Source organism: Sorex araneus, chromosome 1 (assembly GCF_027595985.1).
Source record: "Sorex araneus isolate mSorAra2 chromosome 1, mSorAra2.pri, whole genome shotgun sequence".
In the NCBI taxonomy this organism is placed as follows: domain Eukaryota; kingdom Metazoa; phylum Chordata; class Mammalia; order Eulipotyphla; family Soricidae; genus Sorex; species Sorex araneus.
Window position 1 is genome coordinate 169,675,376 of NC_073302.1, and position 18,161 is coordinate 169,693,536.

At 41.1% G+C, this 18,161-nt stretch overlaps 2 protein-coding genes across 5 annotated transcripts in view; both read right to left on the minus strand.

Moving 5' to 3' along the window:
- Positions 1 to 18,161, minus strand: part of FAM172A (family with sequence similarity 172 member A) — a 452,093-nt gene that overhangs the window by 28,008 nt on the left and 405,924 nt on the right. The window lies entirely within an intron of this gene.
- On the minus strand, positions 10,762 to 11,442 carry LOC101553704 (CD9 antigen-like). The gene has a single exon (XM_055123874.1). The coding sequence runs from the start codon at positions 11,440 to 11,442 to the stop codon at positions 10,762 to 10,764; it is 681 nt and encodes a 226-aa protein (XP_054979849.1).

An 18,161-nucleotide genomic window follows, 5' to 3' on the forward strand; every position in this document is an offset into this window, starting at 1 on the left:
GTTACTTAAAGGAGAGTCTCTGATTTTGCATCAGAATATAGTTCAGTTCAGAACTGAATTGTTCCTATATTCCAGGCACTGCTAGATGTGAGGCTGTCAAAATGAATCTGGCATTTTTGTCTTTGTCCTTGAAAAGTTTATAAAACGGCAATATGTAAAAAATCAGTGGGGAGTCTGAATATTTTCAATGGCAATGACCTTCCTGAAATGCTTAATGGTCACACGTTCTGCAAAGACCTCCCAGAAGAGTGTTTATGGTGACCTTAGTGAGGGCTCGTAACTAGAAATCTGAAGAATTCCCAGCCCTACGGCGACGCCTGTGGGCCTTTCTCGCTCCACTCACAGGCCTCATATATCAGAGCAATGGACACTGCAGCAGAAGCATTCAGTAGTTTCTGTCTTTCTTCAGCTTGAATTTTTTGGTCTATGTTTTTTTTCTCAGGTCACACAAATGCACTTTTTACATCACTTTTTACATTAGAGCATCTAGAGTGGGGACATCTCATACTATTTCCTTCTCTTCGATATCACTTTATATACATATTCTTTGGTTTTGGGGCCATACCTGGCAATGCTCAGGAGTTAGTCCTGGCTGTGCCCTCAGGAGTTCAATGCTAAGGGGCAATGCTAAGGGGCAATGCTCCTGGCAATGCTAAGGGGACCAGATGGGATGTGGGGATCAAACCCTGGTAAGCCATGTACAAAGCAAGTGCCTTACCTACTCTACTATCTCTCTGGCCTCTCTGATGTCATTTCTATCATATTATCCTCATTCATTTTTACATGCCTATGTTCTGCCACATTATTACTTACCTTGATTACCTACAGAATGTTAGTGCTTATTTATTTCTTATAGAATTACTTGAATATACTCCATATAAAGACCCCGCATTAAAAAAAAAATCAAAGTCCTCCTTTGTTACCTCTAAAACTTTTATCATCACTTTGTTGTTTAGAAACTTTTCTCTTATTTAATTTATTTAGGGCTTGGGGGACATGCATCGTTCTGGGGGTTAAACTGGGTTGGCTGTATGCAAGGCAAGTCCTATCTGTCAGACCCCCAACTGTGCTTCTGTGCCCCACTCCTCTCCCTCCCACTGCTGCTGCTGAGATGGCCAGATACACACATGGCTGGGTGTGGCGCTTCTGCATCTTTAGCTGTGGTGCTTGCAGGGGCTGCAGGTAAGGTTGAGTTTGCACACCTGGCTGCAGTGTCCACCGAGGTACGCTCTCCTTCAGCTGCAGTGCTTGTTGGAGTCACACTCTTTTTTTTTTTGCTTTTTGGGTCACACCTAGCAATGCGCAGGGGTCACTCCTGGCTCATGCACTCAGGAATCACCCCTGGCGGTGCTCAGGGGACCATATGGGATGCTGGGATTTGAACCCGGGTCGGCCGCATGCAAGGCAAATGCCCTACCCTCTGTGCTATCACTCCAGCCCCTGGAGTCACACTCTTTAAGGCCCACAGTAATGGTTAGGGTTCTCTCACATATGTTTGCCAACATTTGCACTTCCTGGCCTAGATGTTGGTGCCTCGATTTAGTTTTGGGGCTTGCCAGGGGTTGGAACCCTTTTGCACTACTCTGTTGCACCAGGGATTACAGGCAGCAAAGCTGCCACCATCAAACTGGGCACATACGGGACAGCCAGAATTTGAACTTGTAACTTGTGAGGCAGGGTTCTGAGCCACTGTGCTATTGTTTCTGGCCTTGACTCGGACCCATTTCCAGAGTAGACTTACATTTTTTTTTCTTTTTGGGTCACACCCAGCGATGCACAGGGGTTACTCTTGGCTCTGCACCGACCATATGGAATGCTGGGAATCGAACCCAGGTCGGCCACGTGCAAGGCACATGCCCTACCCGCTGTGCTATCGCTCCTGCCCCTTCTCTTTTTCTCTTTCTCTTTCTTTCCCTGCCAAAAAGACAATGCTAGACAGTTTTGTATTGCTTATTATGAATATAATATAATGTCGCGCACCTGCAAGGGTGGCTGTGGGCTCTAGGTATTCTAAAATTTTAATAATTAGGGTCTGAAGAGATGGCTACAGCACGTTGCTCGGGTCTGAGGTTCGTTTGTGAACACAACTTCGAACACTCCAGACAGATCAGTGGTGTTACACGGCTCTGCCCATGCGGTACAAGAGCACATGGTGTTGGCTCGACGGAAGGCAGTGCCAGTAGCAGGGAGGCAGCCTCAAAGGGAGAAGAGAATGGAGAGGGGACGTGTCACACAGGGCAGTCTCTGCTAAAGGAGATTATCTGCCCTCCTCGCTTCCACCCCCAGCTCCCAAGTCCATTACCCCGTCTGTCATAAGACACGCATCGGCAATCATTAATTTGTCTCTTTATTCATTCGATTGCTTTTGGTTTAAAATGTCGATTGTGGGCTTGCACCAACTGAAAGATGCAAAGTCCTTTAGGGCTGCATTTTGCTAGGTTGGCTCTGCCCCCCATCCCTGTTCCTGCATGGGTGCCCAGCCCATCACAGGCATGGAAGAAACACCCACTAGCTGATGAGACCAGTTAGCAAATCTTCTGAAACAGCAGGCACATTTGAGGAATGCTGAAGTGAATTAAAACTAAAATGAATTTTCTGAGAAGTACTTAAATCAGCGGGAAAGGTGCTTGCCTTCTAAGTGACCAACTAGGGTTTGATCCCTGGCACATTGTACTGTCTCTGAGCCTGCTAGGAGTGATCCCTGAGCACCGCTGGGTGTGCGCCCCAAACAAGCAAACAAACAAACAAACAAACAAATGAGGCAAAAAAGCATACATAAATGCCAGAGAAGAGAGTATACTATTGTGGAAAAAAAACACAGAAATTCTTAAAATGCATTTTACAAAATATAGGTGCTATGTTCAAAACGCTAAAAATGATTAGCTAAAGTACGTTTTGCCTCTAACCAGATGATATGCCTGTTATACTCAGTAACCCAATCATTTGAGGAAAATGATAATAAAAATATGATTGTTAATAATCTCTGGAAATACAAGGAACATTTCATTATTTTGACATTAACATGCTTTCAAAGAAATAGACACACACTTGACACATCATTCTTCTCTTTTCTCCTCCAAAAGATAGGCCAACATTACTTATAACGTTGTATGGTAATTTTTGGAAATCTGTTCAGGGTACATTTAAAGCCATGCATAAATGTACCTTGAGGACCTTGCATTAACTTTTATCTGGTAAAAACCTCATAATTTATAGAAAGATCTATGTTTCAACAAGGCCTCCCAAGGGTCTATATTTGTTAGATAAAGCATGTTAAAGACAAGGGAGCATCCACACCTTTTACATTTTTTTGGTGCTGCCCAAATGCGCCAATCAGAGGCTAGTTGCTTAATACTTGCCTATGTCAGACCTTAGATAAACTGTGGATATGGAATACAAACATCTGTAAATAGTGACACCTTCCTATGTCAGAGAAGAAACTGAGACGTGGATAAAGAAATAAGTTAACAGGCTCCAGTATCTGTAGATCAGAGATAAGATAAATGGAATATCACTATCACAGAACCTGTGGTTTCCCTAAGAACACAGATAACAGTATCAATTTACATCCTTTGAATTTAGGAGGAGTTAACAGGCATTATTCTCTGAAAAACTACTACAGGGGTAGAAAACCTGGGCTATAAGTCCTGTTGGCAAGATCACTGCTTTAGTTACTAACCATTGAGGAACAAAGTAGAAGAGTAAGTTTCCTTGGGCCTTCCTGTCTTTCTTGTAAACATGACATACTTGATTTTCCATCACATGCTTTACACATTGTCAGCAATCAACAGAATATGTTATAAAATGGATATGAAAAATGCTTCCCAATATAGAGATGCTAATAAAAACATCCAGTATGTGCAAACACAATGCTGCTCTGAAAATTACAGATTGTGTAATACCTTGCAAAACGTCAGTCCATCTTTGTCCAGACACCTCCTAATTGTCTTGTCTATGGCAGACACTGAATGGCAGTGGGCACACAAAGAAAAGTGAGATGACAGTACCAAAGTGATCTTGGAAGCAATTCAAGACACACCTGCCTAATTTGTAAACAGTACTTTATTGCAAATAACACTGGTCACGGTCATGGTCATCCTGTTGCTCATCAATTTGCTCAAGTGGGCACAGTAACGTTTCCATTGTGAGACCTGTTACTGTTTTTTGGCATATAGAATACACCACGGGTAGCTTGCCAGACTCTGCTGTGTGGGCGAGATACTCTCAGTAGCTTGCTGGGCTCTCCGAGAGGGGCGGAGGAATCGAACTTGGGTTGGCCGCATGCAAAGCAAACGCCCTACCTGCTGTGCTACTGCTCCAGTCCACTAAATGTATGAAATTGTAAATGCTACATAGGAAACTAAATTTAGGGGTCAGAGCAGCAGTACATCTGGTAGAGAATTCGCCTTGCATATGGTCGACCTGAGTTTGGTCCCGGCACCCCATAAGGTCCATCAAGCACCACCAGATATGATCCCTGAGTGCAGAGACAGAAGTAAGCCCTAAGCATTGAGGTTATGGCCCCCAAGCAAAAAGAACTTGAATTTAGATACGTGAATTATGCTTATAAGAGAAATGGCGTTGCATTACAATCTCTCCAATTAAACTGACATGCTATATATTTACTGTACTGTACCTTCAGCAAAACAAACGAACATAGATACCGATTTTTTTAGAAACCATAAAAATTACATCTGCTACATGTGTTTTTTTTTTTTTTTGAAAACAATGCTGTATTTTTTCCCCATAGTTTTTCCTTATATAAATGGCTACTATCCACATTAGATAAATATGAGGATGTATAAAACTTTTCCCTCAGGAAATAGAATGTTTTTTTCTTTAAAAAAATTTTTATTTCTTTACGGGTCATACTCAGCTGTATTCAGGTGGGGCTCAGTGGGTCGTTTGTGCTGCCCTGGGTTGAATTCTGGTCAGCTTCAGGCAAGGTGAGCACCACACCGTTGCACTGCCTTTGGCCCCATAAGCTAGATTTAAATGATATTTTCTAGATATTTATATGTAATGCGGTCTGTTCTATGAGTCAGACTCACCATTGAGTCTGATGTTATGTTAGGTTTGATTCTCTTCTTCCTTAAACTTTTATTGACCATCAACAGAAGTTAATACCAGAAAAGATATTAGAAAACAGTACCAGTTAAACATATATAAAAAATTAAAATGCCAGAGAATAAATTTAAGCAAGAAAGTAAATGATCTGTATGTGAAAATTGACATTAATAAAAAACTGAAGCAAAATAAATGGAAAGATATAATACGATCACTGGAAGAATTATCATTGTTAATAGTGTCCATATTAGCAAAAGCAATTCATAGGACCATTGCCATCTCTATCAGAATTTCAACCAGTTTTCTTAGAAATAGAACAAATATCTGTATACTAAACAGGTTTTGATTAGCATAACATACTTGAAAATGAAAAGAGTCGAAAACAGAACACTTTCTGATTGCATGATATATTCTAAAGCCACAGTAATCCAAACAGTATGGTTTGAACATAAAAAGAGAACTAAATGGCATGATCCAGACTCAGAAATAAATCTCTTGGAAGACAGCAACACAGAACGATATGACATAGAGATATTTCTGGATCCTGCACCAGGCTGTCTAATCTGGGGCATCCTGGAGGGGTGGTGGGGTGAGTTTCCCTCCCCGCCCCAACAGAGCCATGGCAGCTGAAAATCTCCAGAACTCAATTGCCATCATGCTCCTGGCTGATCTCCACAGCCTCGGACATCTTCATCCATGAGTGAATCTGCTGAAAAACCCAGGTATGCAGGACTTGTGACTGAAATCTCCAGGCTCAGAAGGAGTCAGGGATGGGTGACTTTACCCCCATCTCCCTATACTTCTGGTAGCCTGGCACTCATGCCCACAAACTACCTCTGGGACCATATAATCTCATTAACAGCCTTGATCCAGAGACTCAGAGATATATTTCTCAGAAGAGAGCAACAAGCTGCAGAGATGCTTATGGACCCCAAGGTCACCATCCAGTTAAAAAAAACTAAGATGTATAACGGTACTTAAAATTTTAGAATTCCTAGAGCATGCTGCTGCTAATTTACCAAGAGTAGCACACCACATTTGATAAGGTATAAAGTAGAAGGCAACCAATCTTGAGGAGATAAATTTTATATATATATATATATATATGCACATACACACACACATATATAGACACACATACATATATATATGTGTATATATATATATATCACACAAGGCTGAACCTTTAACAACATGTTAGTAATCTCTTATACAAGGGCTTAATGATTAATGGCTCCAGAGTGAAATACAACAATCTTCACACACTTTGTTTACTCTAAGGAAATTTTTTGGGATCATTTTTAGTGGATTATTCATAACAAGCAATAGAAAATAAATTAGTTATGTTCTGCCTTGGGGTCAAGGTTTGGGGATCAGGGTCAAAACATTTGAAATATGCTGGTGGGTAGGTGTAATGGTGGTGTGATTGGTGTTGGAATATTAAGTACAACAAATTATTGTGAACAACTTTATAAAAATAAAAAAATTGAACTAGATCAATGAAACGAGTGAAAACCAGAAAAAAATGCAAACATATACAAGTCAAATAAGTTTTGATGAAATAGTCATGAATATAAAATGGAGGAAATGATAGTTTCTTTATTTAAATTTCTTTTTTCATTTTGGTCATACCAGTGGTATGACAAATCCCAGCTCTGTGCTAGAGGGACTACATGGTGCTGGGGACTGAACTGGGATTGACTTGAAGGCACAAGACAAATGCCTTCACCCCTGGACTATCCCTCTGGACCTATGGTAGTCTCTTTAATAATGGTGTTGGGAAACTGGACAGCCACATGCAAAAGAATGAAGCTGGACCCATATCTTACACTATGCGTAAAAATGAATTAAGAGGGGCCAGAGAGATGATACAGTGGGTAGGGTGTTTGCTTTGCATATGGCTGAGGCAGATTCTATCCCCAGCCTACAATAGGGTTCCCTGAGTAGCACTAGGTAAGCATTGCCAGGTGTAGCACCCAAACAAAAATAACAACAAAAACGAATGGATTAAGACCTGATGTTGCACCTGAAAGAAATCATAGGAGAAACTCCTAGAAGAAAACACATAGGGTAAATAAACTCTTTGATATTGGTCTTGGCAATGATCATTGGGGCTTGAAGCCAAAGAAATGCAACTGAAGAAGAAAATAAGCAAATGGAGGAGCTTGGGGATAGTCAGCAGTTATCAACCTGCCCAGATTGATTCCTGGCACCACAGGAGTCATCCCCCTCACACCCCTGCCCATCCACGCAAATACTCCAAACATTTCCAGATATATCCCTGGAGGCTCCCAAAAGTGGCAGCGTGTCCTGGGTATTCCCAACCCTGGAGGGCATGAGCTGCATTACATACTTGAATTGAATTAATGGCCTGGTTGGCTGAGAATCGCCCCATTGGATTACTGGACTTCCTAAGAATTCCCCTCAAAAAAAAAAAAAAAAGGAGAAAAGAATAAAAAGGAAAAAGAAAAAGAACTAATCATCAAAAGAAACCAGTAACAAAATGAAAAGGCAACTTGTGCAATGAAAGATAATATTTATACAACAAAGCTAATGTCTGAAATAAAAGAAACAGACAACTCAATACCATGAAAACCAAACTATCTAATTATAAAATTAGACTGAGAAGGAAGATATGAAAGGTGCTTCACATCACAAGGTACATTAAGAGGCACAGAAAAAGGCATCCAACATCACTATTCATCAGAGAAAGGTGACTACTTGCTTTCCTGCAGGCTGAGCAGGGAAATAAGATACAGGATATGGTGAGAAGCTAAATAAAGCAGATAAAACCCATTATGTCCTTTTGAAATTTTATTTTTCAGTGACTTATAAACCAGAATTGTTATATAAACTCACTACTTTGTAAAACAATAAAACTTATTACAAAATTTCCACCTCAGGGTTGATTCTAAAACTTGTGATGTTGAACACCACTATCACCTCCATCAAAAATGAGAATCTGTCACCTTTAGCACCACCTTTCCTTAAGAAAGAAGGGACTGATTAAAATTTCAAGGAAGTTCCACAGAACATATTTTGCTAAAAAAATTAGAATTTTATAATCCTTTGGAACTGCATTTTAATGGTACTCCTAATAGGGTCTAACGCTTGGAAGGATTGCACAGTTTGGCAACTATAATGTGGTTTTTTTGACAGAAAATGTGCAGGAACCAGAATCTATACTGAAACTTGAATCAAAGCCACTTAGACGTCATGATGTTGCCCAAATGTGGTTTCCACTGGCAGTACCATAACATCATCTCTGTGAAGCATGAGAATGAGTTTAGCTACCAAAAGAAGCAGACATTATCTAAGTCTTCATTAGACAGAAAAAAAAATATCAAGAAATATTTTTTTTTGGCATTCATTCTGTGGCAAGTGAAAACAGGAAGCAGCCAAATCAAGTCAGCAGCTCATGGGGTGGGAGCGGCAGTACAGCAGACCGGGTGCTGTCTTACATGCCGTGCACCCGGGCTTAATTCCTGGCATCCATTATGTTCCCCCTCCAACCACATGGAGCTATCCTGAGTGAAGAACGGGAGTAAGTCCTGGGCACTGCCGGGTATGGCCCGGACCCAATACAAACAAACAAAATCGTTAACAGCTGGAAAGTGGCAACAAACTATTGAGATCTAGAGCGTTTCTCAAGGACAGCTCCCTCTGACCTTGTTTCCTCCCTTCAGCCCCTTGTCCAACTGCTATGCCTCATTTTGATATTTTACCTGTGGTCCTCTTGGATTATTCTGGGGGCCCACAGGGAACCAGATGGTGCCAATTGAGAAATGCTCCTCCAAGCACAGTGCTCTAGGATTTGGTTAGATTGCTCTAGAAGCTAAGGGCTTTATATAACTTTATATGTATTGATCCAATTAATGAGACTGAAAGGGGCTTAGAATCTAACTGAGAGACAGGATAGAGGTAACTCTTACTAGCAAGTTTGGTAGTTCTTGTGGAACCATCTATGGTGCCACGAATTGAACGAGGGTGGGCTGTGTTAAAGAAATGCAAGCACCTCAAACCCTGTACTATCTCAGAGGTCCAAGACAGCTCACATTCAGGCAGAGCTTGGACACCCAGGCTGTGACAAGGCGCTGAGCACAGGTGTCTCATCCCCATGCTCGTGGCTGTGGCTGGACATTGGGGAAAGTGTACACAGGACAGAGAGAGCGTCTCAGGGACAGGACCTGGCCATTGTGCACAGGACAGGGCAATGTTAGGACCAAAGTAGTGACGTCGTTCACGGGTAAAGATGAGGACTGGACATCTGGGGAGGGACCTGGACCCTTCCACTTTATCTGTACAATAAACTCTAGCCTTTAATCTAATGAGTTTTTGTACGCAAACCTTTCATACAATTCTCAAGACCCTACCAGTGTAGGAAAGTCTGCTTTCACACTAATAGCAGGACTCAGACGCACTCTGATTGCAGTATACTCTTCACCTTGATACACATAAAAACGAACACATTTTGGGGATCACACCAGGTGGTGTTTAGAAGCTCTTCCCGCTGGGTGCTGGGTGCTGCCTTTGGCAGTGCTTGGGGGATCATGGAGTGCAGGGACAGAACCTGGGCCTCCTGCATGATAAAGCAGGTGCTCTAGTCCTCTGCCCCATCACCCTGGATGAAAGACAAAACAATAATCAAGGAAGCAGATGTTAAAGTCAGCCGTATACCAGAAGATAAGTTCTCCAGATAATAGAATAAGAAGTGATTGTATAAAACCGGGCAATCACTTTTGACTGAAGAACTTTATGAAGAAAGTGGAACTTGAGGTGAGGTTTTGAAAGAGGAGCAATCGTTAAATATTGAAAAAGTAAGATTATCAAGCAAAGAGTAGCTAGAAATGCTCATAATGTATTTGGAGACCAGGGTGGACTTTTTTGGATGAGTGAAAGATAATATAAGAAAGCAGTAGAAAAACCAGTAAGAGATTAAGCAGGAATGAACAGTGAAGGATTTGACAATTTGGATTTTCTTTCTTTAAGAAGAATGGGGTTCAATTAAGGTTGTTTTTTTTTTTCCCATAGAGAAAAGAGTATGAAAAATTTTTAGCTGGGACATCACAGAGGGAAAGGGATTGAAGACTAGTGAAGTGGAAGTGAAAAAGTCCTGGATTAAGAGGGGGCATTGGGAATAGAGAAGAAACTTCAGATTAAAAAATAAAAAATGAAAGAACCAACAGAACATGATTCCTGGAGAGTGATGAGTCAGTACCTGTGACAGATACTGATAATATAACACTCAAAAATGGTCACATCTAAGGAGAGTTTTTTTTTTCTCCCCCCCCCTTATTTACCTGATTAAATTTGATATATATTTTATATCTGTGTAAAGTCAAAAAAGAGTTCTCTTTATGAACAACATCTTTTGTCTAGAGTCTAGCAAATATACCTCTCATGTACTTTTCATTGCAGGATTTTTGCTTATTGGAATAATATATGCCAAATCTATATCTATCTATCTATCTATCTATCTATCTATCTATCTATCAAAGTAAACCATATCCCCCAATCCCTTCACTACAAGTATCAAAATTGAAATAGCATTAAGAAGAAAAACATGAAAACTATTGTTTAGAAACAGAGAATGAGACTCATGTTAATGGCAAAACAAAATGACAACTCTAAGCCTCAGGAGAATGAGTGACGGTGTTCAGGGGTGCGTGTTCCCGCGCAGGATGACGCGCTGCCCTAGCCCCTCCGTGCGCCCTCGCGGATGGCCGAGCACAGGACCATGCTGAAGACCATGCCGAAGACCATCACCAAGGAGATCCCGATGGCCAACGCATTGAGGAGGTGGAATTTCTTGTTGAAGATCTCGCTGATGGCCAAAGGGCAGGGCTTCATCTGCAGGCTGCCGAGCAGATCCTTCTTGGGGCAGATGTCGGAGATGAACTGCTCCACGCCCCCCACCACGCCGCAGCAGCTCAGCGCGTTGTGGATGACCCTCAGCGCTTCCCTCTGCCGGTTATCCTTGTTCCTCAGGTTCGAGTAGGCCTCTATGTAAAAATCCTGCACTTCCTTGATCAGCTTGTCCTTGTGGGAACTGCCCCAGAGGGCCGCGTGGAACGCAACGGCAAATATCGCCAGGAGGAAGCAGAAGAACAGAACCAGCATGCACTGGGACTCCTGCTTGGCCCCGCAGCAGCCCAGGAAGCCCACCAGCACCATGAGCGCGCCCACGCCAATCAGGGCAAGCACGCCCCTGTAGAAGCTGGAGTGGGGGTTCTCTTGCTCGAAGATGCTCCGGGTCTGCGGGTCGAAGCGCAGCCACAGCCCAAGGCTCAAGACCCCAACGCCGACCAGCCAGTTGATCAAGTTAAACCCAAAGAGCAGCTGCTTGATGCAGTCGACGCCTGCCCTGAGCGGCATGGCGTGGGCGAGGTGGGCCTGGGCCGGCCGGGTGTGCAGCCGGGCAGGGGCCGCCGGGAGGGGTGCGCGTCGCACGCGCAGCGAGGGGCCAGCCGCCGGGGTGCTGGGCTCCCGAGGCCGCTCTAAACTCCCAATCGCAGACACTTGACTCTTAGAGGCTTAAGGCACATGTTAGTCACTACACTGCACCCTGGACACGATTATAAGCCAGTAGCCGGGTCAGGCGCAGACGAGTGACCAGAAGGATACAGCGATTGTTGCCACATGCCCTCGTTTATGAGAGAACTAAGGAGACCTGACATAGGCAATCACAGTAGCTGGTGGCAGGATGGCAGTGGCACGCCTGCAACATCTTGGCTCGGGGACTTCCCAGAGGAACTGACATTGAAACAATCGGTCATATTTCTCGCTTGGTGCCCCACGGCAGAGAGTTCTTTGTTAATTTGATATACTAGAGGACTTATTCATTCATATAAGTTCACCAACCAGCCCTTTTACTGCAATCAAATTACCAAAACCTTTTAAAATCATAGTGACCTGGGGGTCATATACACATATTTTTTTTGTTTTGGGGCCACGATAGGGGTGCTTAAGGAATATTCTGCACTAAAGGATCACTCCCAGTGGAGTTCAGGGAACCTATCGTGTTGTGGATTGAACTGGGATTGGCAGTGTGCAAGGTAAGAGCCCTACCCGCTGTTCTATGGCTTTAGCCCCCTAAAAACAATTTCATGAATAGCGGAAACCCAGGAATTGGTGGAGACATGAATTTGAGGTGATGTTAAAACTGGAGAGAGCTGCTTGCTAAAGTTAAGAGTCAGCAGAAAGAGTACACAGGAGAAGCTGTTCAGTTTGTAGTGAAGAGAAACATTCCTTTAGAGAAATACCAGATCTCCTGAGAAACAAGTGGTAAGAGAGTGTATTTTTCCAACAGCAATAACTGTCAATGACTGTACAATCACAAAGCGACAAGTACCCTTACAGAAACACAGACTGGATAAATTTGACATTAAAGCAGCTTTAGAAAGTCTAAGTGACTTCAATTAAAATTTCAGTATAAGTTCAGTTCTTATATATTTTCTGTAAAAATTTCCTTTGGAGACAAACTATAAATTCAATTCAAATTCACTGAATGGGTCTCTATTCCTTGTAGACAAAAGGGTTTAATTAAAACACATTATCCTTTCATGGATAAAAGTAAACAGGAGCTATTGTATGAGTTCAGTTATGAGGGTAAATAAATTCTTATATATCAAAACAAATCTGTTAGCTACCTTTAAATGTCCTTAATTGTCATAATTATAGTGTGCCTATCTCAACACAGATGTATACCATATATTCTTAGGAAAATTACCACAAGTGTTGATACTTATACCCAAGTGTTATATTTGCATGCTACACTCCATACACACATATATATGAAATCTATTTATATTCATCGAACTAAGTATTTTTGGTAAGAGATGAAGAATGAAAAGGTAAAAACACAGTTATCTGACTTCCTCAGAATCCTGAATGTTCGAAGGAGCACTGAGATAACCTCAATAAAATGATCTCTTCCCCACAGGCTTCCTAAGTGCTTCCCTGGGTAGAAGGGTGAAATTAAACAAGTTGGCTCCAGAGAACTTTATGTTTTCAGTTTTGCTCACTTTTACTCAATCTTCTCTATTTTCCTCTTCTCCCGCTCCTGGTTAAAATCAAACTATAAACAACTATAGTCAAGCAAGTGCTAAAACAATTAGGTTATCTGTGCCAAGAGATTTTTCACAGGTCTCAAGTGTCTTCGATAAACTCGCAATGGAGACGTTACTGGTGCCCGCTCGAGCAAATCTATGAACAATGGGATGACAGTGTAGCGCTACAGTGCTACTATTTGGAACTAAAGAACAAGGTAGCTGAGCTGGTGAAACACCAAACTTTCCCTTCTCTGAGGGAAAGCTCCCTGGAGGTTTCCTCCGGGTTTCCTTTTCCATTTAGGCTACATTTGAAGAATTACTTCGGCCTAGAAGGAGACATGCAAAATGGTGGAACGGAAAAGTGTCTGCCATACAACCACTGAAACTTTGTAATGTGCCTGTCAAGGTAACAGATGGGGGCAGAGTGGGGGTTGGGATACGGAGGGAATCTGGGAACCCTGGTGGAGGGAAGTTCTCACTTGTAGAGGGATTGGTGTTAAATTACTGTATGCCTAAACTACAACTCTCAGTCACCTTGTAAATCATGGTTCTTAAATAAAATATTTTTTTAAATAAAATAAGTGCCTGCCATAGAGACAGGCAGGGGAAGTTGTGGGGTGAGGGTGGGGGAGAACGGAGGACACTGATGGAGGGAAGTGAACACCTGTGAAGGGACTGGTATTGGAATACTGTAGACTTGAAACTTAGTGATGAATAACTTTGTAATTGTGTAATTCACAGTGATTAAAACAAATTAAAACGAAAAGTTAAAAAAAAAAAGGAAAACTTGGAGAAAGTGAGAAAAGAAGCAATTTAACTGGTCACTGGAGAAGGTTGGTGTATACCTGTCCCCTCCCTACGCCACTCGGAACTTAGGCTATGGGAGGGACTGAGCAGGAAGAATTCCATGTCCTTCAGGGTGTGAGAGCAGAGAGGTGCTGTCCTTCCAGATCAGAGACGGGGCTTCAGTCTAGGGCAGGGAGCAGAAGGAAAGGCTAAAGAAAAGGAGAGGTCCCTATTATTCGGACGTTGGCGACAATGACAAATATCAAATGGTGAATTACAAGTATAGAAGATCTAAATAGTGAGTAGCTTTCCCTAGAGGAATATCAAAAGTTATAATAGAATTTACAGTTTTTGGGGGATCAGGCACAGATACAGCTTAGGGGTGAAGAATATGCTTAGAATATATGAAATTCTGAGTTTGATCTCAGGCACCCAAACATTTTTTCAAGTAAAATGATTCCTCCTACTCCCCACACCTCAACATAATTTATTCAACAGTGAAGAAATCTCCCTGAAGAAAGCTTTTGAAAAAAATGAAGGTAGTATTTTATAATACTCCCTTTTACTTTTATTATAATAACAATAAAAGCACAGCTAGCAGTTATGACTCAATAGTCCTCTAATAATTATTAATTTACTAAGGAAAGTATTAAAACATGTTGATTTTTATACTTCAAAAATGACAAGTATCATAATGTTATATATACATAATACAGAGTATAGAAATAAAAGTTATAGAATCATATATGTCTGTATCATATATGTCTGTATATATGTAAAAGAGCTTGATAATATAGGTAGATTGAAGATATAATTTGACTATATATTTGCACGGCAGAGCCTGGCAAGCTCCTCGTGGTGTATTCGATATGCCAAATACAGTAACAATAACAGATCTCATTTTCCTGGCCCTGAAAAAGCCTCCAATATGGCACCATTTGGAAGAATGAGTAAGGAGAGGCTGCTAAAATCTATGGGTTGGGACGAATGGAGATGTTACTGGCACCCACTCGAGCAAATCGATGAACAACGAGATGACAGTGTTACAGTGACAGTGAAGATATAATTTGATTAGTATTATGTATACAGAAATTCATCTTATAAAGTCATAATTAGCTATATAGAATTAGCTAGAAAACTGGTATAATGCACTTAAAAAACTAGCCAAACTAACCCTTTGTTTACTTCACTTAAGAGTGAAGATAATTATCTAGGTACATTAAATAATTTTACTTTAAAGAAAACTAACTGGGTTTCAGTTAACACTGTTTACAGTTTTCTATGACTAATTTCTACAGTACCTAGAAGCTGTTATATATACATATTTCAACAGCACTCTGCAGCTCCAATGACTAATAGGATATACCTTGATAAAAGTATTATACTGGGGCCGGAGCGATAGCACAGCGGGTAGGGCGTTTGCCTTGCACGCGGCCGACCCGGGTTCGATCCTCGGCATCCCATATGGTCCCCCAAGCACTGCCAGGAGTAATTCCTAAGTGCATAGCCAGGAGTAACCCCTGAGCATTGCTGGGTGTGACCCCAAAAACAAACAAACAAAAAGTATTATATTATCCTATCTCACTAATAGGATAGAACAAGATAGTATCCATAGTTCACACACACACACACACACACACACACACAAAATTGGACAACAACCCAGTAGGACAAATCAAAAAGATGAGAAAGAAAAAGGAGACAGGTGGAAGCCAGGAACATCAATGGCAGAAACCTAAAGATACTAGATCTAACTTCAAAAAATAAACCATAAACTCATTATTTAGAATCTGAACTTAGGACCAGGGATATAACATAGCAGTAAAGTGCATGCCTTAAATGTGTGAGGTCCTGGATTCCAGCATTGGCAAACACACACATACACACACACACACACGTACACACAAATATGTAACAGAATGTGAGATGATAAACCAAATAGGGGTGAAGTATCTGGTGTCTCAGGAAACATCTTCCGTGTTCAAGTTCTCCACAGAAAACTGCGAATAAATAATGATAAGACACTATAGCATGTTTGATAATCTGTGACAATTCCAACGCCCACTGCAGCCACAAGAGGAACGTGCACGTTCTGAGGCCTGACCTACCGAGCCTTTTATCTGCCTGTGTACTCTCCACAGGCCAAGCAAATAAAGGCCAAATGATAATTTACACATGAATCAACTTTCTAGGCAGCCCGGGCACCAGAGACGTTTCTTTTCTCTGTTACTGAGAAAAAGGCAGCCAGGTCTAAGCTTGTCTCACTAGAAATCATACAAGTGAAACAGCGATTTGCAGGAAAATGGCAGATCAGCAAAGGGAAGCTGTTCTGAATGCGTGATAAAAATGCCAGCCACAAAAGGCCAGATGAATATTGAGTTTGAGAACAGGCCCAACAGTAACAATGAGTCTTTATCCCATTCAAAACAGGTAGTGTCATACAAACTGAAACGGAGATACAATCCCGATAGGAGATTGCACAAGATACCTTAGTGAGCATCTTTAAAGACTTCCATCTTTATTTGAATAAATGTACCATCATGGATTGTTTGCATCTAAAACAGAGGTCTTTAGTCCATTTTAGTAATGAGAAATAATTCATCAAGATATCATTCAGAGGTCTACAGCCCTCCTTAATAATGAGAAATAAATAAGTTATGATGAGAAAGACCTCTTTTTTTAAAAAAAATGGGTACACATCTTATAATATGGGACTTGGAGATGGAAGAAATGTATACAGTTGATTCAATCCAGATCCCTGGAGCTCAGGTCAACTTTCACAAATTCAACCAACTATCAAAATATTGCTATAGCATTTCTTGTAGGAATATAAAATGAACAACAATTGCCCTGACTCATTTGACAGAAGAATGGAGATTTATTATTAAATTGTGGTAACAAGCCATTCCAAAGATAGTTATGTAAAATTTTAACAATCAACAAATTTAATTTTTCCCCTTTTGGCACTTCTCTATTTTGTGTTTGTCATATTCTCTCAGGTTAAATTTTGATCTTCTTTCCCATTCAATACTGCATATCCCTGAATCTTATCATGCAGGTGAAAACCTACTACTTTACTTTAAAGCTGTAAAATGCTGTTTGCTATGTACATGGATTGCCAACAAAAAAATTATAGGTCAAAATCTAGAAAGTAGAATTTATTCATGAACTGAATAAAGTAAAAACTGTGGTATAGTATAGTATTTTGTGGCTAACAAAGGGAAATGTGAAATATTTTTTTAGCATCTGGACATGGAGTCCTAAATTTGAGGGGATAATCCACATTCTGAGACAATGCCAGAAATAATAAGCTATGAGAGTAAGCTATATCAGGTTTTTGGTGATGTAATACTTAAAAAATATTCTGGAACTAAGCAGGTTTTTGACATTACTTGTTTCTACTTTTTAAAGTTTTTTTGTTTTGTTTTTCTTTTGGGGTCATACCCAGTAAGCTCAGAGCTTACTCTTGACTCTGGTCAGGGATCACTCCTGACAGGGCGACAGGGATCAATGAGGTGCAAGAAAAGAGCCCAACTGCTCTGTGATGGCTCTGGTCCATTTGTTCTTTAACCCTTTCAGTTGATCACCACTGCCTTCTCTTCGTTCTATCTTCTATCTCGTGGGTTGAGGTTTTTTTCATTTCCCTTTTCTTTTTTGTTTTAATAGGTCACACGCATGCAAGGCATGTGCCTTTTTTACAGTCATTGACAAGCCCCTCCTTTTAGGCTGAAACCTTTTCACCTTTCTCATTGACCTATTCACTTCCTTACCTTCTGGCTGTTGAGTAGTTCTCAAAGTCAAAATCAGCATGTTGTCTTAAAGTGTAAGCTACCAATGGGTTTGAAAAATATCTACCATTTCTATATATCTACAACCTCTTAGGCTGCAAGACAGTGTCACACATTCAAAATATTAAAAAAAAATATTTTTCTTTTGCTTTTTGGGTCATACCTGACAATCCACAGAGGTTATTCCTGACTCTGCACTCAGGAATTACCCTTGGTGCTGCTCAGGGGAAAATATGGGATACTGGGAATCGAACCCTGGTTGGTCGCATGCAAGGCAAACGCCCTACCTGCTGTGCTATTGCTCTAGCCCTCTCAAAATATTTTTGAGGATGTTCTCTTTCTTGAGAAATTCTTATGGTTGGAGATACATAAAAATATATTTTTAATTTAACTAGTAATAGGTGGGCTGGAGCACAGCGGTTGGGCGTTCGCCTTTCACGTGGCCGACCCGTGTTTGATTACTCCACCC

Coding starts and splice junctions, on each gene's coding strand:
- LOC101553704 (XM_055123874.1), bottom strand. CDS start 11,442: ATGCCGCTCAGGGCAGGCGTCGACTGCATCAAGCAGCTGCTCTTTGGG.